Genomic DNA, 17500 nt, shown 5'->3' with positions numbered 1-17500 from the left:
GTGTGTGTGGGCGTGCGTGTGTGGCTCGGTCATTATTACCGCTGTGATCAGGTATTTTGTTACCCCTTCTCATTTCCACCCCCCACCCGCCTTTCCCCCATATTCTTTGAATTACAATGCAGCTGTGTTAAGCTGACTGGGTTTGTTCATACAGTTTAATGCACTGAAGTCGACTTTATTGGAAAAAAAAGTTCTCCTTTATTATACTTTATTGATGACATCATTTTACACAGTTAAATAACTTTATCGTGGTTTCAGTTTTACGTGGATCGTGTGAGACATGAGTGAATGCGTTGTTTTAAACAACCTTTCAAAATCATCTTGTGTTCCTTGACTGGTTTTAACTCTCTCCATACGAACGGCGAAAGAGACGACGTTAACAGCGTTTCACCCCAATTACCACCATCAAAATATTGCAAGCGGAAGGCTCTTATACTGAAGAGGTGAATGTTGACAAAGAATACCACAATTCTGACGACGGAAGCTAAAGGTTGGGTCATTCAGACACCCACTGGACATCCGAGGGGTCTGTGTAGAGGAGAAGAGAGGACTGGCCGTACTGAGTGAGTTAAAGAACTGATGGGTGACCAGCCCTGAAATTGACTTTTGTGGTCTGCTGGGCAAAAAGCAACGTGGTTTAATTTGATTTCGTGTCGACGTCAACGGATAAGTCAAACTTAGTGGAAAGTTCTTCGACAAACCCGTGTTCAACCTTTGGAAAACAAAACAAAACAAAACACATCACAACACAACAAACAAACCACCAAACAAACGAAAACGTCTTATGTTTTACCTGTCTTCTTACTTTCCCGTATCAACTGTTCATGACGCAATGGGCGCTTTTTCCCCTCCAAAAAGATTCAAATTTTACGACGTTAGTCTGTGATGCTCTGTTTTGTCTGTTTTACTTCCCTTCCCCCTCTCTGTTTCCGCGTATCGTTGTCACACAAGTGAATGTTGATAAGCACATGCACATGCGCGGGGTCTGCGTGCGCAGAGTTGGAGTTAATGCGAGCCTATTTTGCTGCCAAGCATTTTCTGTTTTCTATCGATTTATAGCTAATACGTAGACAATATGCGGACGTTATATTGTAGTTTTTGTCCTTGTGTATGTGAGCGCGTGCGTGCGTGAATGTGTGTGTGGGGAGGGAGGGGGGTGCGTGCGTGCGCGCGCGCGTATGTGTGTGTGTATTTCAAGAATACAGCCCTGATATGGCTCTGTCTGGTCGTCAGCGTTATAAGTGTAATCAAAAAAGATAACTGGCAACTTAAAAATGTATTCAAAAAAACAAAACAATTATAGCATTTGCTTAAAGCTAGGCACAGTTTATTTACATGGATTCCAGCAGAAAGTAAAGGCCATCACCATAATTTTTATGAAATATGAACAGACACCGAAACAGAGGTAAAAAAAATGAATAATTACATTATCAACAGATGTGCCCCTTAGAACTAAAGAATGTGAAACAACTAGAAATAGAAATAGAAACCAAATATGAAGTAGAAATGAAGACTTTTAGACTTCATTAAATATAAAAGCTTTAGAGAAAGAGAAAAAAAAAGAAACAAGTAATTGAAAAAAAAAAGCTTTATGAAAGTGATATGAAATATTGATACACCAGCGTACCTGAAGAAATCTTTAGACAAATAAGAAAGAGAAATCGAGTTTACCTATGGGACTTTTGAGAAAGCGGTAATTATTGTAATGAAATGACTCGACGTGAAAGTGTTGCACAACTTAATCACCCAGAACCTCTCACGACATTGTAACGCTTACACGGGGGATCCTTATCAGTTCTGAAGTTGCTTGGACACGTCAGTTTTCCATACTAGTTAACGTGATGCCAGTTCAGTTCCGTTTGAAACAGAGTTCTGGTACATGGTGAGTGCGTCCGTGCGTGCGCGCGTGCACTTTTATGTGTGATAGTGTGTGTGCCCATGTATGCGCGCGTGTGTGCACAAGAGAGAGAGAGGGGGGGGGGGACAAGACAAGCCAAGACAAGACAAGATCTTTATTATCGAGGGTAATAGATAAGCAAGTAACATGAGAGAGAGAGAGAGAGAGAGAGAGAGAGAGAGAGAGGACAAGACAAGCCAAGACAAGACAAGATCTTTATTATCGAGGGTAATAGATAAGCAAGTAACATGGGCAGAGAGAGAAGGGGAGAGAGAGAGAGAGAGAAATGATACACAGTCCAGAAATGCAACATTTCAACACACACAAGGGCTATATCATGCTCCTCTCTGTGAGGAATTCTCTTTTAGTGTGTTTTCAACGAGTTAAAAAAAAGGAAAAGAAGAAAAGACAAATGTACGTGGATGAGAATGAATGAATGAATCTTTATTTTCCAACGGTGAAGATATTAGCACTTTGGCCGACTCACACATCTGCCGTTGTTCTAAGAGACACACAAACATGTACGCATATAAATGTAGTTATACTGAATACTTAATACATGTATAATGTACGAGTATAACACAGCGTCAAACTGAGAGACACAACATCGTTCACATCTGTACGGAACGGAAGCGAGTAACACACACACGCAGGGGAGAGAGGGGAGAGTGGGCGAAGGGGGAAGAAGGTGGGGGTATCTGGTGGCGGTCGGGACTGGAGATGTTGGTGATGGGGAGGAGAGGGAAGGTCGAGAGACGAGGGATGGGGGACGGGAAGGTAGGGGTGGTGGGAGTGGGGTTGGGGGAGGGGTGAGCGGCTTTGGCGACGAAGCGACAGACGGAAGGATAAGCTCTCAGGTAAGGTGCGGTAACTTGATCCCCCAGTGAAGGCATTGTGTCAGGCAACAGTTGTCTTTTCCTTTTAAGTCACGCCTGGTACGACAGGGGGCAGCACGCCAGGTGGCGCTGCATGTTAGTGGGGGGGGCACATGACCTACATTGTGCAGTGAGTGATGGCTGTGTGTGTGTGTGTGTGTGTGTGTGTGTGTGTGTGTGTGTACATAAAAACACAATACACTGACATGTTTACAGATTAAACAAAATCAAGAACACATTGACATCTTTCTACAAATATTTTCTTCTATATTAATCTTTTTTCCCCCATCCAGTCAAACTAGGTTACTGCACTAATAGAACTGTAAAAGTTTTAGTTTGACAAAAGAGACGCTTGATGCTAGTATATGACAAAATCAGAGCTTACCTAGTGAGTTTCATTAATCCTTGCTCAGTTCAGATAATAGAACTTTTCCATCCTTTGTTTTAACAAATGGAAATATGTCTCAAAGAAATTAGCAATGGTCATCATCAATGCTGGAAATACATTTCTTCAGACGTCAACATATCAAGGCTATCATACTATACTATGTGCATTCACGTTTGCAAAGTCGGAAGAACGTGTTTGTTTGATTCGTTGACAAAACTGCACTCTAACTAATGACCCCATGCTTCAGTACTAGACAACAGACGTCCACGCTATCAACCAGCTAAAGAAGCAAACCAGAATGCTCAGCTATACACTTACCCAATCTTACACACACACACACACACACACACACACACACACACACACACGCCGCCACCCTCCCCCCCAGACCCTCCACCCCGATCCCCTACCCCCACCCCTCAGTACCCCGCTCCCCCACACCCCCCACAGCCCCCTCTCCCCTCCCCCCACACACACACACACATCCACACACCCACACACACACACACACACACACACACACATACTCACACCTACACACCCACACACACTCACACACACACACACACACACACACACACACACAAAGCGCAGAGGAAAGCTTTTACACATGCACTCAGACAGAAAGATAGAACACAACATGAGGAATCCAAAAAGACGACCGAAACATTTGTTGAACATCCACGGATGATCGCTTTTCAATCTTCTCAAGTTCTGGACAAAGAGTTGGTTTTTTGTACGCCATTCAGCTACAAGTGACAATGGAGTATTACATCGCATTATTGTTTTCTCATCAAGGATTACTATTTACATATTAACAAAAGTGTGCGTACGTGGTTGTGTGTGCGTGTGTGTGTGTGTGTGTGTGTGTGTGTGTGTGTGTGTGTGTGTGTGTACTGACTCACGCGCTGGCGCGCGTATGTGCGCGTAAGTGTGTACTGTTATGTTTTTATGGCTCCTTTAGTGCGCATGCATTCACACACACACACACACACACACACACACACACACACACACACACACACACACACACACACACACACACACACACACACACACGACACTTAGCACAGCAGTTTTTAGCCCTGACAAAAACAAAGCAAACAGCACACGCAGCTGCGACCTGATGGAGCACTGACGTGAAATACTGCCATCTGAAGTCAGAAGAAGCTATGGAGAACACAGCCTCAGAAAAAAAAAACATGCAGGTACACAAAGGGACCAGAGGATGTGAAATACAGCCACACAGCGTGAAGAGGAAAAAAGAGCGAGAGGGGAGATGTGTCACCATAGCATTCCTCGCCAAACAGTCACACCACTACATGTCAAACCACAGCCCTGGGTGGGGGAGGGGAGAGGAGAGGTGAGAGAGGAGAGAGGAGGGCAGGTGTATAAGAAGGGAGGTCAGGATGATCGCACAAACCTTTGAAGGGGGAGAGAACTCAGCAGTGAGGGACGGGAGTGAGGAGTACAGCGTGAAGTTCGTTCTGTCAGAGCAAAGACGACTAACAACCCCCCATTAGTAGTGTCTTTGTCTAGTCAGCGATTGTCGCCGGTCTTTCTCACAACTTCACCCCGAGTGGAAGGAAGGGAGAGAAGACGGACTCCGGGCGAAGGGAGAGAAGCCGTGCAGACACTGGTTTCGTTAGAACTCCAAGGGGGGAAGAACTCCACAGGGGTATAGTCATGGTCTGCCCATAATATACACGAACGAGCCCTTGATGAAATAATAGTGTCTCTTGACCAGCAAACCCCTCAACGAGACATCAGTGTCTTTGGCCTGCCCTTACTTCTAGGTTAATTAATTAATCAGCACACAACAAAACCATCAAGTTTACACCCTCAAAGTGAACAAAACCAACAACTGAATGACTACCTGACTCACATCCTGAGTTTGTTTCCACGGGCTTCGCCAAGTTAGTACTGTCTGACGAGAAGAACACCTGACGACGTATCGTGGACCCGTGCTGTGGACCTGCTGTCTGTTACCTGTAGACAGTCAGAGAGACGACAGCGAGGGCTCTTGTCTGCTGTGGCCTTGGTTGGTGGAGAAGTGAGAGGGAAAGACAACCGGCTGACTGCAGACATGGCCATGTCCGTCGTCAGGTGGCGCTCCTGTCTGCTGCTCTTTCTGACAGGTGAGGACGGTCGATCGTCGTCATTTGTATTTGTATTACTCTCTTTGTCACAACAGATTTCTCTGTGTGAAATTCGGGCTGCTCTCTACAGGGAGAGCGCGTCGCTGCACTGACAGTGCCGCCCTTTTTTTTTCTTTTTTTTCTTCTTTTTTTTCTGCCGGCGATTTTATTTGTTTTCCGATCGAAGTGATTTTTTCTACAGACCCTTTTGTTGCCATGGGTTCTTTTACGTGCGCTAAATGCATGCTGCACACGGGACCTCGGTTTATCGTATCATCTGAATGACTAGCGTCCAGACCGCCACTCATGATCTAGTGGAGGAGGAGAAAATACTGGTGACTGCCGGTGTGATTCGAACCAGTGCGCTCAGATTCTCTCACTTCCTAGGCGGACGCGTTACCTCTAGGCCATCACTCCACTCCTCGGGGCCGTGAAGTTAGGGCCGCCGAACACATTGATTGATTGATTGATTGATTGATTGATAGGTTGGCTGGTTGGTTGATTGATAGGTTGGTTGGTTGGTTGGTCGATTGATTGATTGATAGGTTGGCTGGTTGGCTGGTTGGTTGGTTGGTTGATTGATTGATTGACTGATTGACTGACTGACTGACTCATTGATTGATTGATTTTTCCGATCTCCCAGGTCTACATATGTGCAGACCTGCTAGTGCCTAAACCCCCTTCGTGTATATACGCAAGCAAAAGATCAAATACGCACGTTAAAGATCCTGTAATCCATGCCAGCGTTCGGTGGGTTATGGAAACAAGTACATACCCAGCATGCACACCCCCAAAAGCGGAGTATGGTTGCCTACATGGCGGGGTAAAAACGGTCACAGACGTAAACGCCCACTCGTGTATATACGAGTGAACGTGGGAGTTGCAGCCCACAACTGCAGAAGAAGAAGAAGAATCAAGCAGACAACGAACAGGTGAACAACCACTGCACCGAGACACAAGCGTTTGGCAAGCCATTCCAAACTGCGGACATTGCCATCAGTATAAACTACTCAAGTTTTCTTATGAAGATTTATTTGTGTCTCAGTCAATGTCAAAACAATGTCTTGAATGCTATTCCCTATTTAGAAACTTGGAGCATGTATGATTTGATGTAAGAGTCTATTTATTCGTTATTCACGTTATGTCGATGTGTGTCGTTTTTACTCCTTTGTTCTGTTTCTTTATGTTTGATTTTTTGCCGATTTATTGAAAACCATACTATTACAGTATCAGGACATCAGTCTGTGAAATATTTTAATATATTCGATATTGGAAGCATGGTTAAGGGGGACAATGCCACCTAGACCCAAACCCAACAGGGCCAAATCTGGGATTCAATGGTGTTGGGACATACCAAAAAGTACTTGCAAAATGTCATTCCATTACGTCTAAGTACCATTGCGTCCCGGCGCTCTGAGTTTGCGAAATGGGCCTGAATGGAACTGGGGCTCAAAGGAATCAAACTCCATCACAGCCATTCTATGAGGTCCCGGTTCCCTTTGGCCCAGTTCCAATAGGGCCCGTTACCAGTCCTAAAAACCCCTGACATTTGAAAAAAGACTGCCAGCTGAAAGAGGAAACGTGACGACCACAACGTAATCATACTTGTCGTCGGCGTTTTCATTATCAACACCACCATGTTCACCATCACCACGACTGCCATCACCTCGTCATCATCATAGGTACAGTCATCGCATTCATCATCATTAATATTATCGCCATCATCACCAGCGCTTGGATGACGATAAGAATGACAGGCCTGTTGTGTGCAGCAGTCTCAACAGTGTGTGTGGAGGGGCGAGGGTTGTTGGTTATCACCACGTCTGTCATCGGACCATCATCTTCATCATGGTAAAATCATCACATTCCTCGTCATCATCATCACTTCAAGGATAAGGATGACGATGTCTGTGTTGTGTGCAACAGCTGCATCAGCAGTGGGTGTGGAGGGGCGGGGGCTGTGGTTATCACAATCCTCACATTTTCCATCATCATCATCATCATCATCAGCAGCAGCAGCAGCAGAATCAATATCATCATCATCACTCAAGGACAAGGATGACAATAGCTATAAAATTATTGTCAGCATCAGCAGTGGGCGTGGAAGGGCGGGGGCTATGATTATCACAATCCTCACATTCTCCATCATCATCATCATCATCATCAGCAGCAGCAGCAGAATCAATATCATCATCATTACTCAAGGACAAGGATGACAATAGCTATAAAATTATTGTCAGCATCAGCAGTGGGTGTGGAGGGGCGGGGGCTGTGATTATCACAATCCTCACATTTTCCATCATCATCATCAGCAGCAGCAGCAGCAGCAGCAGCAGAATCAATATCATCATCATCACTCAAGGACAGGGATGACAATAGCTATATTGTCAGCATCAGCAGTGGGCGTGGAAGGACGGGGGCTGTTAGATATCAGCATGTCTGCCATCGGATCATCATCTTCATTGCACAATCATCACATTCTCCAACTTCTTCTTCTTCTTCTTCTTCTTCTTCTCCTCCTCCTCCTCCTCCTCCTCCTCCTCCTCCTCCTTCACCTTCTTCTTTTTCACCATCAGGATGACGATGGCTGTGCTGTGTGCAGCAGCAGCAGCAGTGGGTGTAGGGGGCAGGGTTGTTATCACAATCATCACATTCTCCATCATCTTCGTCATCATCACTATAAGGACAGGGATGTCGATGGCTGTGTTGTGTTGTGTGCAGAAGGTGTGGAGGGGTGGGGCCTGTGGTTATCACAATCATCACATTCTCCATCATCTTCGTCATCATCACTATAAGGACAGGGATGTCGATGGCTGTGTTGTGTTGTGTGCAGAAGGTGTGGAGGGGCAGGGCTGTGGTTATCACAATCATCACAGTCGTTCTCCATCATTATCTTCTTCTTCTTCTTCTTCTTCTTCTTCTTCTTCTTCTTCTTCTTCTTCTTCTTCTTCTTCTTCTTCTTCTTCTTCTTCTTCTTCTTCTTCATCATCATCATCAGCAGCAGCAGCAGCAGCAGCATCATCATCATCATCGTTATCTTCATCATCACATCATCATCACCATAAAAGACAAGGATGACGATAGCTAGGTTGTATGCAGCACCAGCAGTGGGTGTGGAGGGGTGGGGACTGTGGTTATCACAATCATCACATACTCCAGCATCGTTACCAGCATCACACCATCATCATCATCATCATCATCATCATCACCGCTATAGATATAAGGCTGACGATGGTTGTGCTGTGCTGTGTGCAGCAGCCTCAGCAGTGGGCGTGGCGGGGAGCTACAGCTACAGCGAGGACCAGTCCTGTGAGGGCGCTGACTACAGCCCGGACCCCGACTGCACGCGCTTCTGGCGATGTGCCAACGGCAAGGCCTTCAGCTTCACCTGTCCGGCAGGTAAAACTCTTCACTGCAACAACACTTTAACCCTTTGACTGCTAGCTGACCAGTATGCTGATCAGTGAAGAGCTGTCAAAAAACCCTTCTTTGCAACAACACTTTAACCCTTTGACTGCTAGCTGACCAGTAAGCTGATCAGTGTTGAGCTGTCAAAAAAACTTTCCTTGCAGCAACAATTTAACCACATGACTGCTGCTGTTCAGTATGCTGATTAGTGAAGGGTTGTCAAAATAAATCCTTCACTGCAGCAACACTTTAACCCTTTGACTGTTAGCTGACTAGTATGCTGATCGGTGAAGGGCTCTCATCTCACTCAGAAATGTATGACAGTCAGTCGTGGCAACTGCTGTCCCAACTATCCGGGCTAGAATTTGATCATGGTGGAGAGTGTCTTTCCTAAGCTGCATCCCCACTCTCTTGGCCAAGAGGGTTTTAGGACTAGCCCCCAAGGCTGCAGCACTAAGAGCCAGTGCAGTCTTACCTCCTGGTTTGAGAGTCATAGTCCTTTACAAAAGACCAAGTTGCAAATGACTTCCCACTGAAATGGAGAAATCATTGATCATACAGCTCTCACTTTGTTGTTGGCCCAGCTGTGAGCTTGTGATATAAGGTGGGCACTGGGACACTCAGAAATAGGGCAGAGACTGTAGGGCAGGATGTCAAGTCACCACTCTGTATATTTCTTTTACGCTGTATGACTTCTTTCTCTTGAAACTGTATTACTCTCATTCGGCAGAGTCAACACAATTCAAACACATGCCACACACACACACTTTCCTCATTTCACGAAGGTTTAGCAGTCAAGGGCTTAGTAGAGTGATGGCCTAGAGGTAACGCGTCCGCCTAGGAAGCGAGAGAATCTGAGGGCGCTGGTTCGAATCACGGCTCAGCCGCCGATATTTTCTCCCCCTCCATTAGACCTTGAGTGGTGGTCTGGACAATAGTCATTCGGATGAGACGATAAACCGAGGTCTCGTGTGCAGCATGCACTTAGCGCACGTAAAAGAACCCACGGCAACAAAAGGGTTGTTGTTCCTGGCAAAATTCTGTAGAAAAATCCACTTCGACAGGAAAAACAAACAAAACTGCACGCAGGAAAAAAAACACAAAAAAATGGGTGGCGCTGTAGTGTAGCGACGCGTTCTCCTTGGGGAGAGCAGCCCGAATTTCACACAGAGAAATCTGTTGTGATAAAAAGGAATACAAATACAAATAGTCATAATATAGGATTGGCAGATATGTTCAGTTCGCGTATCCAAAGGGAAGCATGTTTAATTATGCATAAGGTACTGAATGGATGTACAGATGTGGAGTGGGACGAAGAACAAGTCTCAAGATAAAACTTTGCGTCACACTCTGCCCACCCCTACCCCCATCTTTTGCCTCTCTTCCCCTTACTTTGTTGTTGGTGTTGTTGTTGTTGATGTTAAGGGGGTTTTTGTTGTTGTTATTGTTGTTGTTTGGGGTTGTTGTTTTTTCTGTACCCTGAATTGTTGCTTTACGATTCCTTTCATGTTATATTCCTGGTTTCTGGATTATTTTGTATCCCTTTTTCATATGTGTCTTTCGTGGTTCCAATAAATGCCCAGTATAAGTGCGTTGTTTTGTTGTTGTTGTTGTTGTTGTTGTTTTTCTGAAGTTCTTTGTTGTTTTCTTTACTTCTTCTTCTTCTTCTTCTTCTTCTTCTTTCCCCTCCCCCTTTTTTTTTGTTCTTCTTCTTTTTTTTCTTCTTCTTCTTTTTTTTTTTTGAGGTGGTTGTTTTTTTTTGTTGTTGTTTGTTTGTTTGTTTGTTTTTGTTGTTGTTTTTAACCAGTCTTCGTTTGGTTTTTCATTTTTCACTTTCATCAGGATTTTTTTCCCGTTCGATCTATATGACTGATGCTGTGCGTGTGTTTGCGTGTGTGCGTGTGTCTGTCTGTCTGTATGTTTGTGTGTCTGTCTGTGTGCGTGCGTGTATGATTCCAGGTCTCCACTTCAACCCCCACATCAACGTGTGCGACTGGCCAGAAAACGCAGGCTGCACGGGAAAAAGCGACCACGGGGACTGGAAGGAGGACGACTACTATGACTACAGCGATGACTACGACGGCTATGATGAAGACGGCGACTACAGCGACGAGAAGGACGATGAAGACCCGTACATCTCCTACCAGCCACCCACCTCGCGCCCCGTCTATGACGAGGACCCTGGCCGCTATACGCCACCCCACAAGCATGCCACGTCAGGCTCCTACCCAGGCCACGGAACCGGAAGACAAGGCTGGAAAGGCACGGAGGGGCAGACCCACACCCAGACCCAGACCCAGACCCACGCGTGGAAAGGCAGCAGCAGCAGCTCCTCGGGCAACACGGGTTATCATCACGGAGGCAGCAGCGGCAGCAGTCATAGTCATGGCCACAAAGGATGGCAGGCCAGTCAGCATAACAGTGACTACGGCACCGACTACAGCAACGCTAAGCACGGTAGTTCCGGCACTGGTAACAGTGGGGGTCAAGGCTATTACGGTGGGCACCGAAACGGCGGCGGCGGCGGCCGTGGTGGTGGTGGTGGCAGCTCGCTACAGCATTCTGGCGGTGGTGGTTACCACGGGTACACGGGCGGCAGCCAAGGCAACCATTACAGTGGGAACAGCGGCAACTTCCCCGGTGGATCACACATACAGTACAATCCCGTATCCAACAGTCGTCCATACGGTGGTGGTAACTTTGAGGCTCAGGCAGGAGGAAACTATGGCAAACCAGTCGGTGGCAACTATGGCAAACCAGTGGGGGGCAACTATGGCAAACCAGTAGGAGGCAACTATGATAACTATGGCAAACCAGTCCCAGGCTATTCTGGCGGGAGCGGGGGATACAATTACGGAGGGACGTCTTTCAACAAGCAGCCACTACCCTGGGTGCCGAACTACCAACCCGGCTTTACTGCCAACTCAGGTCCGGTAGGCTACGTTAAGCAGCCTTGGGGCGGCCAGCCATTTTACGGCAGCAGACAACCTTTCGGCGGTCAAGCAGTTTACGGCAAACCACCACTCTACAACCAATACCAGCCACCTCTGACCTTCCCGGGGATCGGCGGAAACATCTACCCACGACCTCCTCTACCTCCTAAGCCCTTCTTCGGGCCTCAACCTGTCGGGAAATTCGGAGCTCCCCACATCCTACCCCCTGTAGGGCCGGGCCCGTTTGTAGGCCCCCAGGTGATCGGACCCAAACCGTTTTACGGGCGGTACCCGGGAGGTGGACCCAGCGTCATCAAGAAAGTGATCGTGGAGAATCCGGTGAGGCCCAATCCCGTGACGGTGGTGAAGGAGGTGACCCTGGGCAAACCCAGCGTCAGCGTGTCCAGTCTGGGCAAGGCCTTCCTGCCCGTGCTGCAGAAGGACCCGCAGCTGTCCTCGCTGCTGGGGCCAGGGGGAAACTACCTGCAGTTCAACCCCCTGGCCCAGAACCAACCCGCCCAGCTCAGTGACCCGGGCTGGTACCTGGGCCTCAACGGTGGGGGAGGTGGGTGGATGGGAGGAGGAGCGGGGTGGATGGGTGGATCCAATAACATGATGATGACCAACCCTGGCGGCAGTCTCAGCAAGGTCAGTCACTTTGTCTTTTATGTCCGTCCGTCCGTCTGTTTGTCTGTCTGTGAGTCTGTAGAAATGGAATACAATGAACAAATAAAGAAACAAAACAAACAAACAAACAAACTGGTAGATAGATAGGTAGATAGATAGATAGAGTGAGTGGGTGAGTGAGTGAGTTTCTGTGTTTCGTTTTTCTATGTTTTATTGTTGTTTTTTGTTGTTGTTGCTGCTGTTGTTGTTTTTTGTGGGGTGTTTTGTTTTGTTTTTTTTCTTGTGGCTTTTTTTTTGTGTGTGTGAGTTTGTTTGTTTGTTTGTTTTTGCTGTTGTTGTTTGGTGGGTATCACAAAATATCAGAATGGTCAACAGGCATTTCGTTCTGATTGCTGAAAAAACAACAGCTCCGAGATGACGACTTTCTGTGGGCAGGTTTTGCTTCCACTGAAACTCATCGATCACGCCGCCTCAACCACGACTGCCACCACCACTCCTGCAACCACCAGGGCTGCCACCACTCCTACACGCCCCGTCAGCATCTTCATCCTCAACCCTTTCTTGCCCCCTACCCTGCCCCTCCCCACCAACCCCATCGGCCCAACCACCGTCGTCACCACGAACATACCTCTGCCCAGGGCGGGGGGTGGGGGGTGGATAGGAGACGGGGGCTCTCTGGCCGCTCGTGCTCTGCTCGCGAACCTCTTGCAGAATTCGGGGAACCCTGGGATGCCTGCGTCATTGCCCAACCCCACCGGCCTTGACCCCTTGCAGTTCTCTAGGGATCCCAGAACACGTAAGTCTTTTGTCTCTGGGGGACGTTGATTCGGAGCAGTGAAAATTTCTTCCGATATGTGTTCAGAGTCAGTTACCCTTTACCAACGACTATCTGTCTCTGGTTCTGTGTCTCAGAGCAAGTGTTAATGGCTGTAACGTCCTGTTAGTTCTCTGCATTCAGTCCTGGCCCGGTCTCCATTTTGTCTGTACAAAATCAACTACTGTGTGTTGTCTGTTCGTTCCAGCAGACATGTGTGTTTTTTTCTGCTCTGCCCCCTTCACTCCCACCTCCGTAATAATGTTAGTGTCATTTTCGTGGGGTGGTATGGCTTGTATCCCATGATATAATCCCAGCATAAAATACCGGGGTATTTTGGTGGATAGGAATGACTCGCTCAATGCAATGGGAATGACTCGCTTAATGCAGTTAAGTAGTGTCAGCTGGACTGTTGTGCTGCGCAAGTTTGGTTGTATTTTATTTGATGAAAACGGCGACAGAAAACCCAACAGTTTTTGTTTATCTTCGCTGCCAAAGTCGTTGCACAAAGCGTCAGTGTGGTGCCGTGAGCAGGCAATGTGAATAGATTTCTTTCATCTCTTTCAGAGGATATCGGAGGATGATAATGATGTTAATTCCCAATTTGTATCTGCCCTGTCTTGTCTGAATACCTGTGAAATACAGCATCAGCAGTTTATTCCTTTTATCAAGCGTCCTTCCACTGGTCATTTTGTCTTTCATAAAAGTTGCGTCTTTGCATGGAATTCATCAGATTACACTTGTAAAATGTAGGGGGGGGGGGGGGGGGGGGGTCTTTTGTCAATATGTTTTCCTCTCTGGTCCTTTCTTGGAGACGGCTGCAGTTTGACCATCACTGTCAACAATGAACAGAAGATGCACATGACTGAAATGCGATGAAGTCGTGAACTGACCGCATTACAGCGAGAGACAATCCGAGTAAATTCGCCTTCAGGACACCGGGCTATGTTTCTTGCTTGAGTGAGTGTGACTTCTGATATTCGAGTTGTTCCACTTTGCTCCAGCTGAAGCAAGCGACATGACACCTGACGTTAGGAGTTGCTAACAAACACAGTGCCAGTTTTGAAATATGTTTGTGGCATAGCCAGTATTGCAGTCATTTAGCAGTGTGCCTGTGGTTTAATGCACTCTTCATGATCACTTTCTAAAAATGTGCATCAGTGATGCATATTTCGCGTTGAATGGTCACTTTCAGCCAATGGGAAACATTTGCCATAACATTTGATTATTGTATTGTATTGTATTGCATCATTACTCTTTGTCACAATGGATTTGTCTGAGTGAAATTTGGGCTGCTCTCCCCAGGGAAAAGGCATCACCAGTGCAGCGCAACCCCTCCATGTGTGTGTGTGTGTGTGTGTGTGTGTGTGTGTGTGTGTGTGTGTGTGTGTGTGTGTGTGTGTGTGTGTGTGTCCAAGAGTATCTGTTTTTCTGTCAAATAGATTTTCTACAGAATTTTGTTGGAGACAGCACTTCTATTGCCGGCTTTTTTTTATATTCTAAACCTGCGCTTAGTTCATGCTACACACAAGTCCTCGGTTTATCGTATGATACGAGTGACATGCGTCCAGACCACCACTTAAAGTCTAGTGGAGTGGGAGATAATACTACCCATCGTTCCAGTTATCTCGCTTCCTCAGCAGACGCGTTACCACGAGGCCATCACTCCACGTACTTTATTCTATATTCTGCACATGTTAGAGTCGCCGCTAAGACTACCGAATGACGGATGACTAAAGACTCTGTGTGTGTGTGTGTGTGTGTGCGCGCGCGCGCGCGTGTGTGTGTGTGTGTGTGTGTGTGTGTGTGTACGTGCGTGCACGTGTGTGCTCGCGCACGGTTGCAGGCTGCAGGACGACCTACAGCCAGCAGCGGGTGACGGTGCCCATCCTGCAGCAGAGCGGCAACGCCCTGACGGAACGCAAGTGCAATGCGCTGGGCCAGCTGCTCAACTCCTTTGTCAGCGTCTACCTGGAGAACCTGGTGGACCAGAGCGGTGGCGGCACGTGCGTGGTGCAGGTGCCTCAGGTGCAGGTGCTCTGCAACACCGGCTCCTCGGCCATTAGCCCTGGTACGTATAGCTTTCCAACACGACGACGCGCAATAGCCGAGTGGTTGAATGAAAGCGTTGGACTTTTCAGTTAATCCCGGGTTCGAATCATGGCAACGGCGCCTGGTGGGGTGGGTAAAGGGTGGGGATTTTTTTTTTTCCAATCTCCCAGGTCTACATATGTGCAGACCTGCTTGTGTCTGAACCCCCTTCGTGTGTATAACGCACGTTAAAAGATCCTGTAGTCCATGTCAGCGTTCGGTGGTTTATGGAAACAAGAACATACGCAGCATGCACACCCCCGAAAACGGCGGGAGTATGGCTGCCTACATGGCGGGGTAAAAACGGTCTTACACGTAAAAGCCCACTCGTGTTCATACGAGTGAACGTGGGAGTTTCAGTCCACGAACGAAGAAGAAGAAGCTTTCCACACAACCTCTATACTATGGCTGAAAAGAACCTCGGCGAGAATCGCTGGCTGGCAGCAGTTTAACTCACTCAGTACGGCCAGTCCTCTCTTCTCCTCTACACAGACCCCTCGGATGTCCAGTGGGTGTCTGAATGACCCAACCTTTAGCTTCCGTCGTCAGAATTGTGGTATTCTTTGTCAACATTAACCTCTTCAGTATAAGAGCCTTCCGCTTGCAATATTTTGATGATAGTAATTGGGGTGAAACGCTGTTAACGTCGTCTCTTTCGCCGTTCGTATGGAGAGAGTTAACGGAGCTACCCTAATATTGGGTAGCAGCGTTTTCGTGTACACTGACATTAGTGACACTTCTTTAGTGGTGAAATTCTGACAGCCATTTCACTGTGCAACAGTGTTGCATAGCTCCTTTCCAAAACCCACACCTGTAGTCGCCACTAGATTGTAAACAGAGTTTACCGAGTGTCACATCTATATTATTCAGAGTCCACCACTCGAACCTCAATAACTGAAGACAACAATCAAAAAGCTAGCAACCTACTGTGAAGTTAAACCGCTGTGATGGTTAGCTAATGACATGATCAGTTAGTTGGCTGGTTCGTTCGTTGGATGGATGGCTAGTCGGTTGGGGTCATAGACACTAGAATTCCCTTGAGATACTAGTGTCTTTGGTTGGGGTTCACTGGTTATAGTTTCCTGTACACTTGATTCTAGCAGTCCTGAACTGCTATACATCTAACCGTTTTGCTCTCTTCTTTTCAGCTGCCTAAAGGAGACTGAGACCTCTTGACCATCTGCCATGACGACACGGAAGGAAAAGGGAGTGCCGAAGAATTCATGGCCGTGCGGTTTCACGGTCTGCTTGTGGTCTGCTGAACCACAAGGGGCCATCCTGGATTTGGATGTGTTTACATGTGTCTGGTTATAATACTGCCTCCTGGCAGTCACCCACTGTACATTCAGATTTCGTGTGAACACACACACACACACACACACACACACACACACACACACACACACACACACACACACACACACACACACACACACACACACACACACACACACACACACACACACACACACACACACACACACACGGACAGGTATGTGTACAGATTTGGCTCAACATGGTTTTAGGCCAACACCGTCAAACTAGTTCACATGACACAACGATGGCTCCTGTTGTCGTTTAAAAGATACCTCCCACTCACAACTATCAGATATTGGGAGGGAACTTTCGCCTTTATTTAGGGATATCTTGGATGGGAAATCGTCTTTCTACAGGAATGTCTTGGATGGGAACTATTGTCTTCCTGGTGTATGATAAAGGCTACGGGCAGGGCCACGACACTTGCGTTTTGATCAACGTTGAAAGTTTGGCAAATATAGGATGGTCACGAGGATAGCGCAGCGCCAGAGAAGCTGTTACCGCCGACGTTTCTTTACACCCCCATCCCTTCTCCTCTTACCCCTTCCCGACGTGAGGCCTCGCCTGGGCAACGTGCGATGTTCTTCTTCTGCGTTCGTGGGCTGCAACTCCCACGTTTACTCGTACGTACACGAGTGGGCTTTTACGTGCATGACCGTTTTTACCCCGCCATGTAGGCAGCCATACTCGGCTTTCGGGGAGTGTATATGCTGAGTATGTTCTTGTCTGCATAACCCACCGAACGCTGACATGGATTACAGGATCTTTAACGTGCGTATTTGATCTGGTCGCGTAAACACACGAAGGGGGTTCAGGCACATGCAGGTCTGCACATGATTATGTTGACCTGGGAGATCGGAAAAATCCCCACCCTTTACCCACCAGGCGCCGTTTCCGAGATTCGAACCCGGGACCTTCAGATTGAAAGTCCAACGCTTTAACCACTCGGCTATTGCGACCGTCGTGCGATGTTCGAATCACACGAAATAATCATATCATCGTTCTGCGTTCT

At 47.3% G+C, this 17500-nt stretch overlaps 2 protein-coding genes across 2 annotated transcripts in view; one reads left to right on the top strand and one right to left on the bottom strand.

Annotated features, from left to right (window-relative positions):
• Positions 1-4803: 4803 nt before the first annotated feature.
• On the top strand, positions 4804-16588 carry LOC143287704 (uncharacterized). The gene is made up of 6 exons (XM_076595919.1): positions 4804-5298; positions 8554-8697; positions 10666-12287; positions 12702-13062; positions 14927-15151; positions 16320-16588. The coding sequence occupies exons 1-6, from the start codon at positions 5247-5249 to the stop codon at positions 16325-16327; spliced, it is 2412 nt and encodes an 803-aa protein (XP_076452034.1). The 5' UTR covers positions 4804-5246; the 3' UTR covers positions 16328-16588.
• A 77-nt stretch (positions 16589-16665) lies between these two features.
• Positions 16666-17500, bottom strand: part of LOC143287705 (uncharacterized) — a 2121-nt gene continuing 1286 nt past the window's right edge. The window contains exon 2 of the mRNA XM_076595920.1: positions 16666-17500. This exon is cut by the window's right edge and continues 805 nt beyond it. The gene's annotated coding sequence lies outside the window, so the exon portion shown is untranslated.

This window comes from Babylonia areolata, chromosome 11, assembly GCF_041734735.1.
Source record: "Babylonia areolata isolate BAREFJ2019XMU chromosome 11, ASM4173473v1, whole genome shotgun sequence".
Taxonomy (NCBI): Eukaryota; Metazoa; Mollusca; class Gastropoda; order Neogastropoda; family Buccinidae; genus Babylonia; species Babylonia areolata.
Note: the sequence above shows the minus strand (reverse complement) of the source record. Positions and strands in the feature narration are given on the sequence as shown.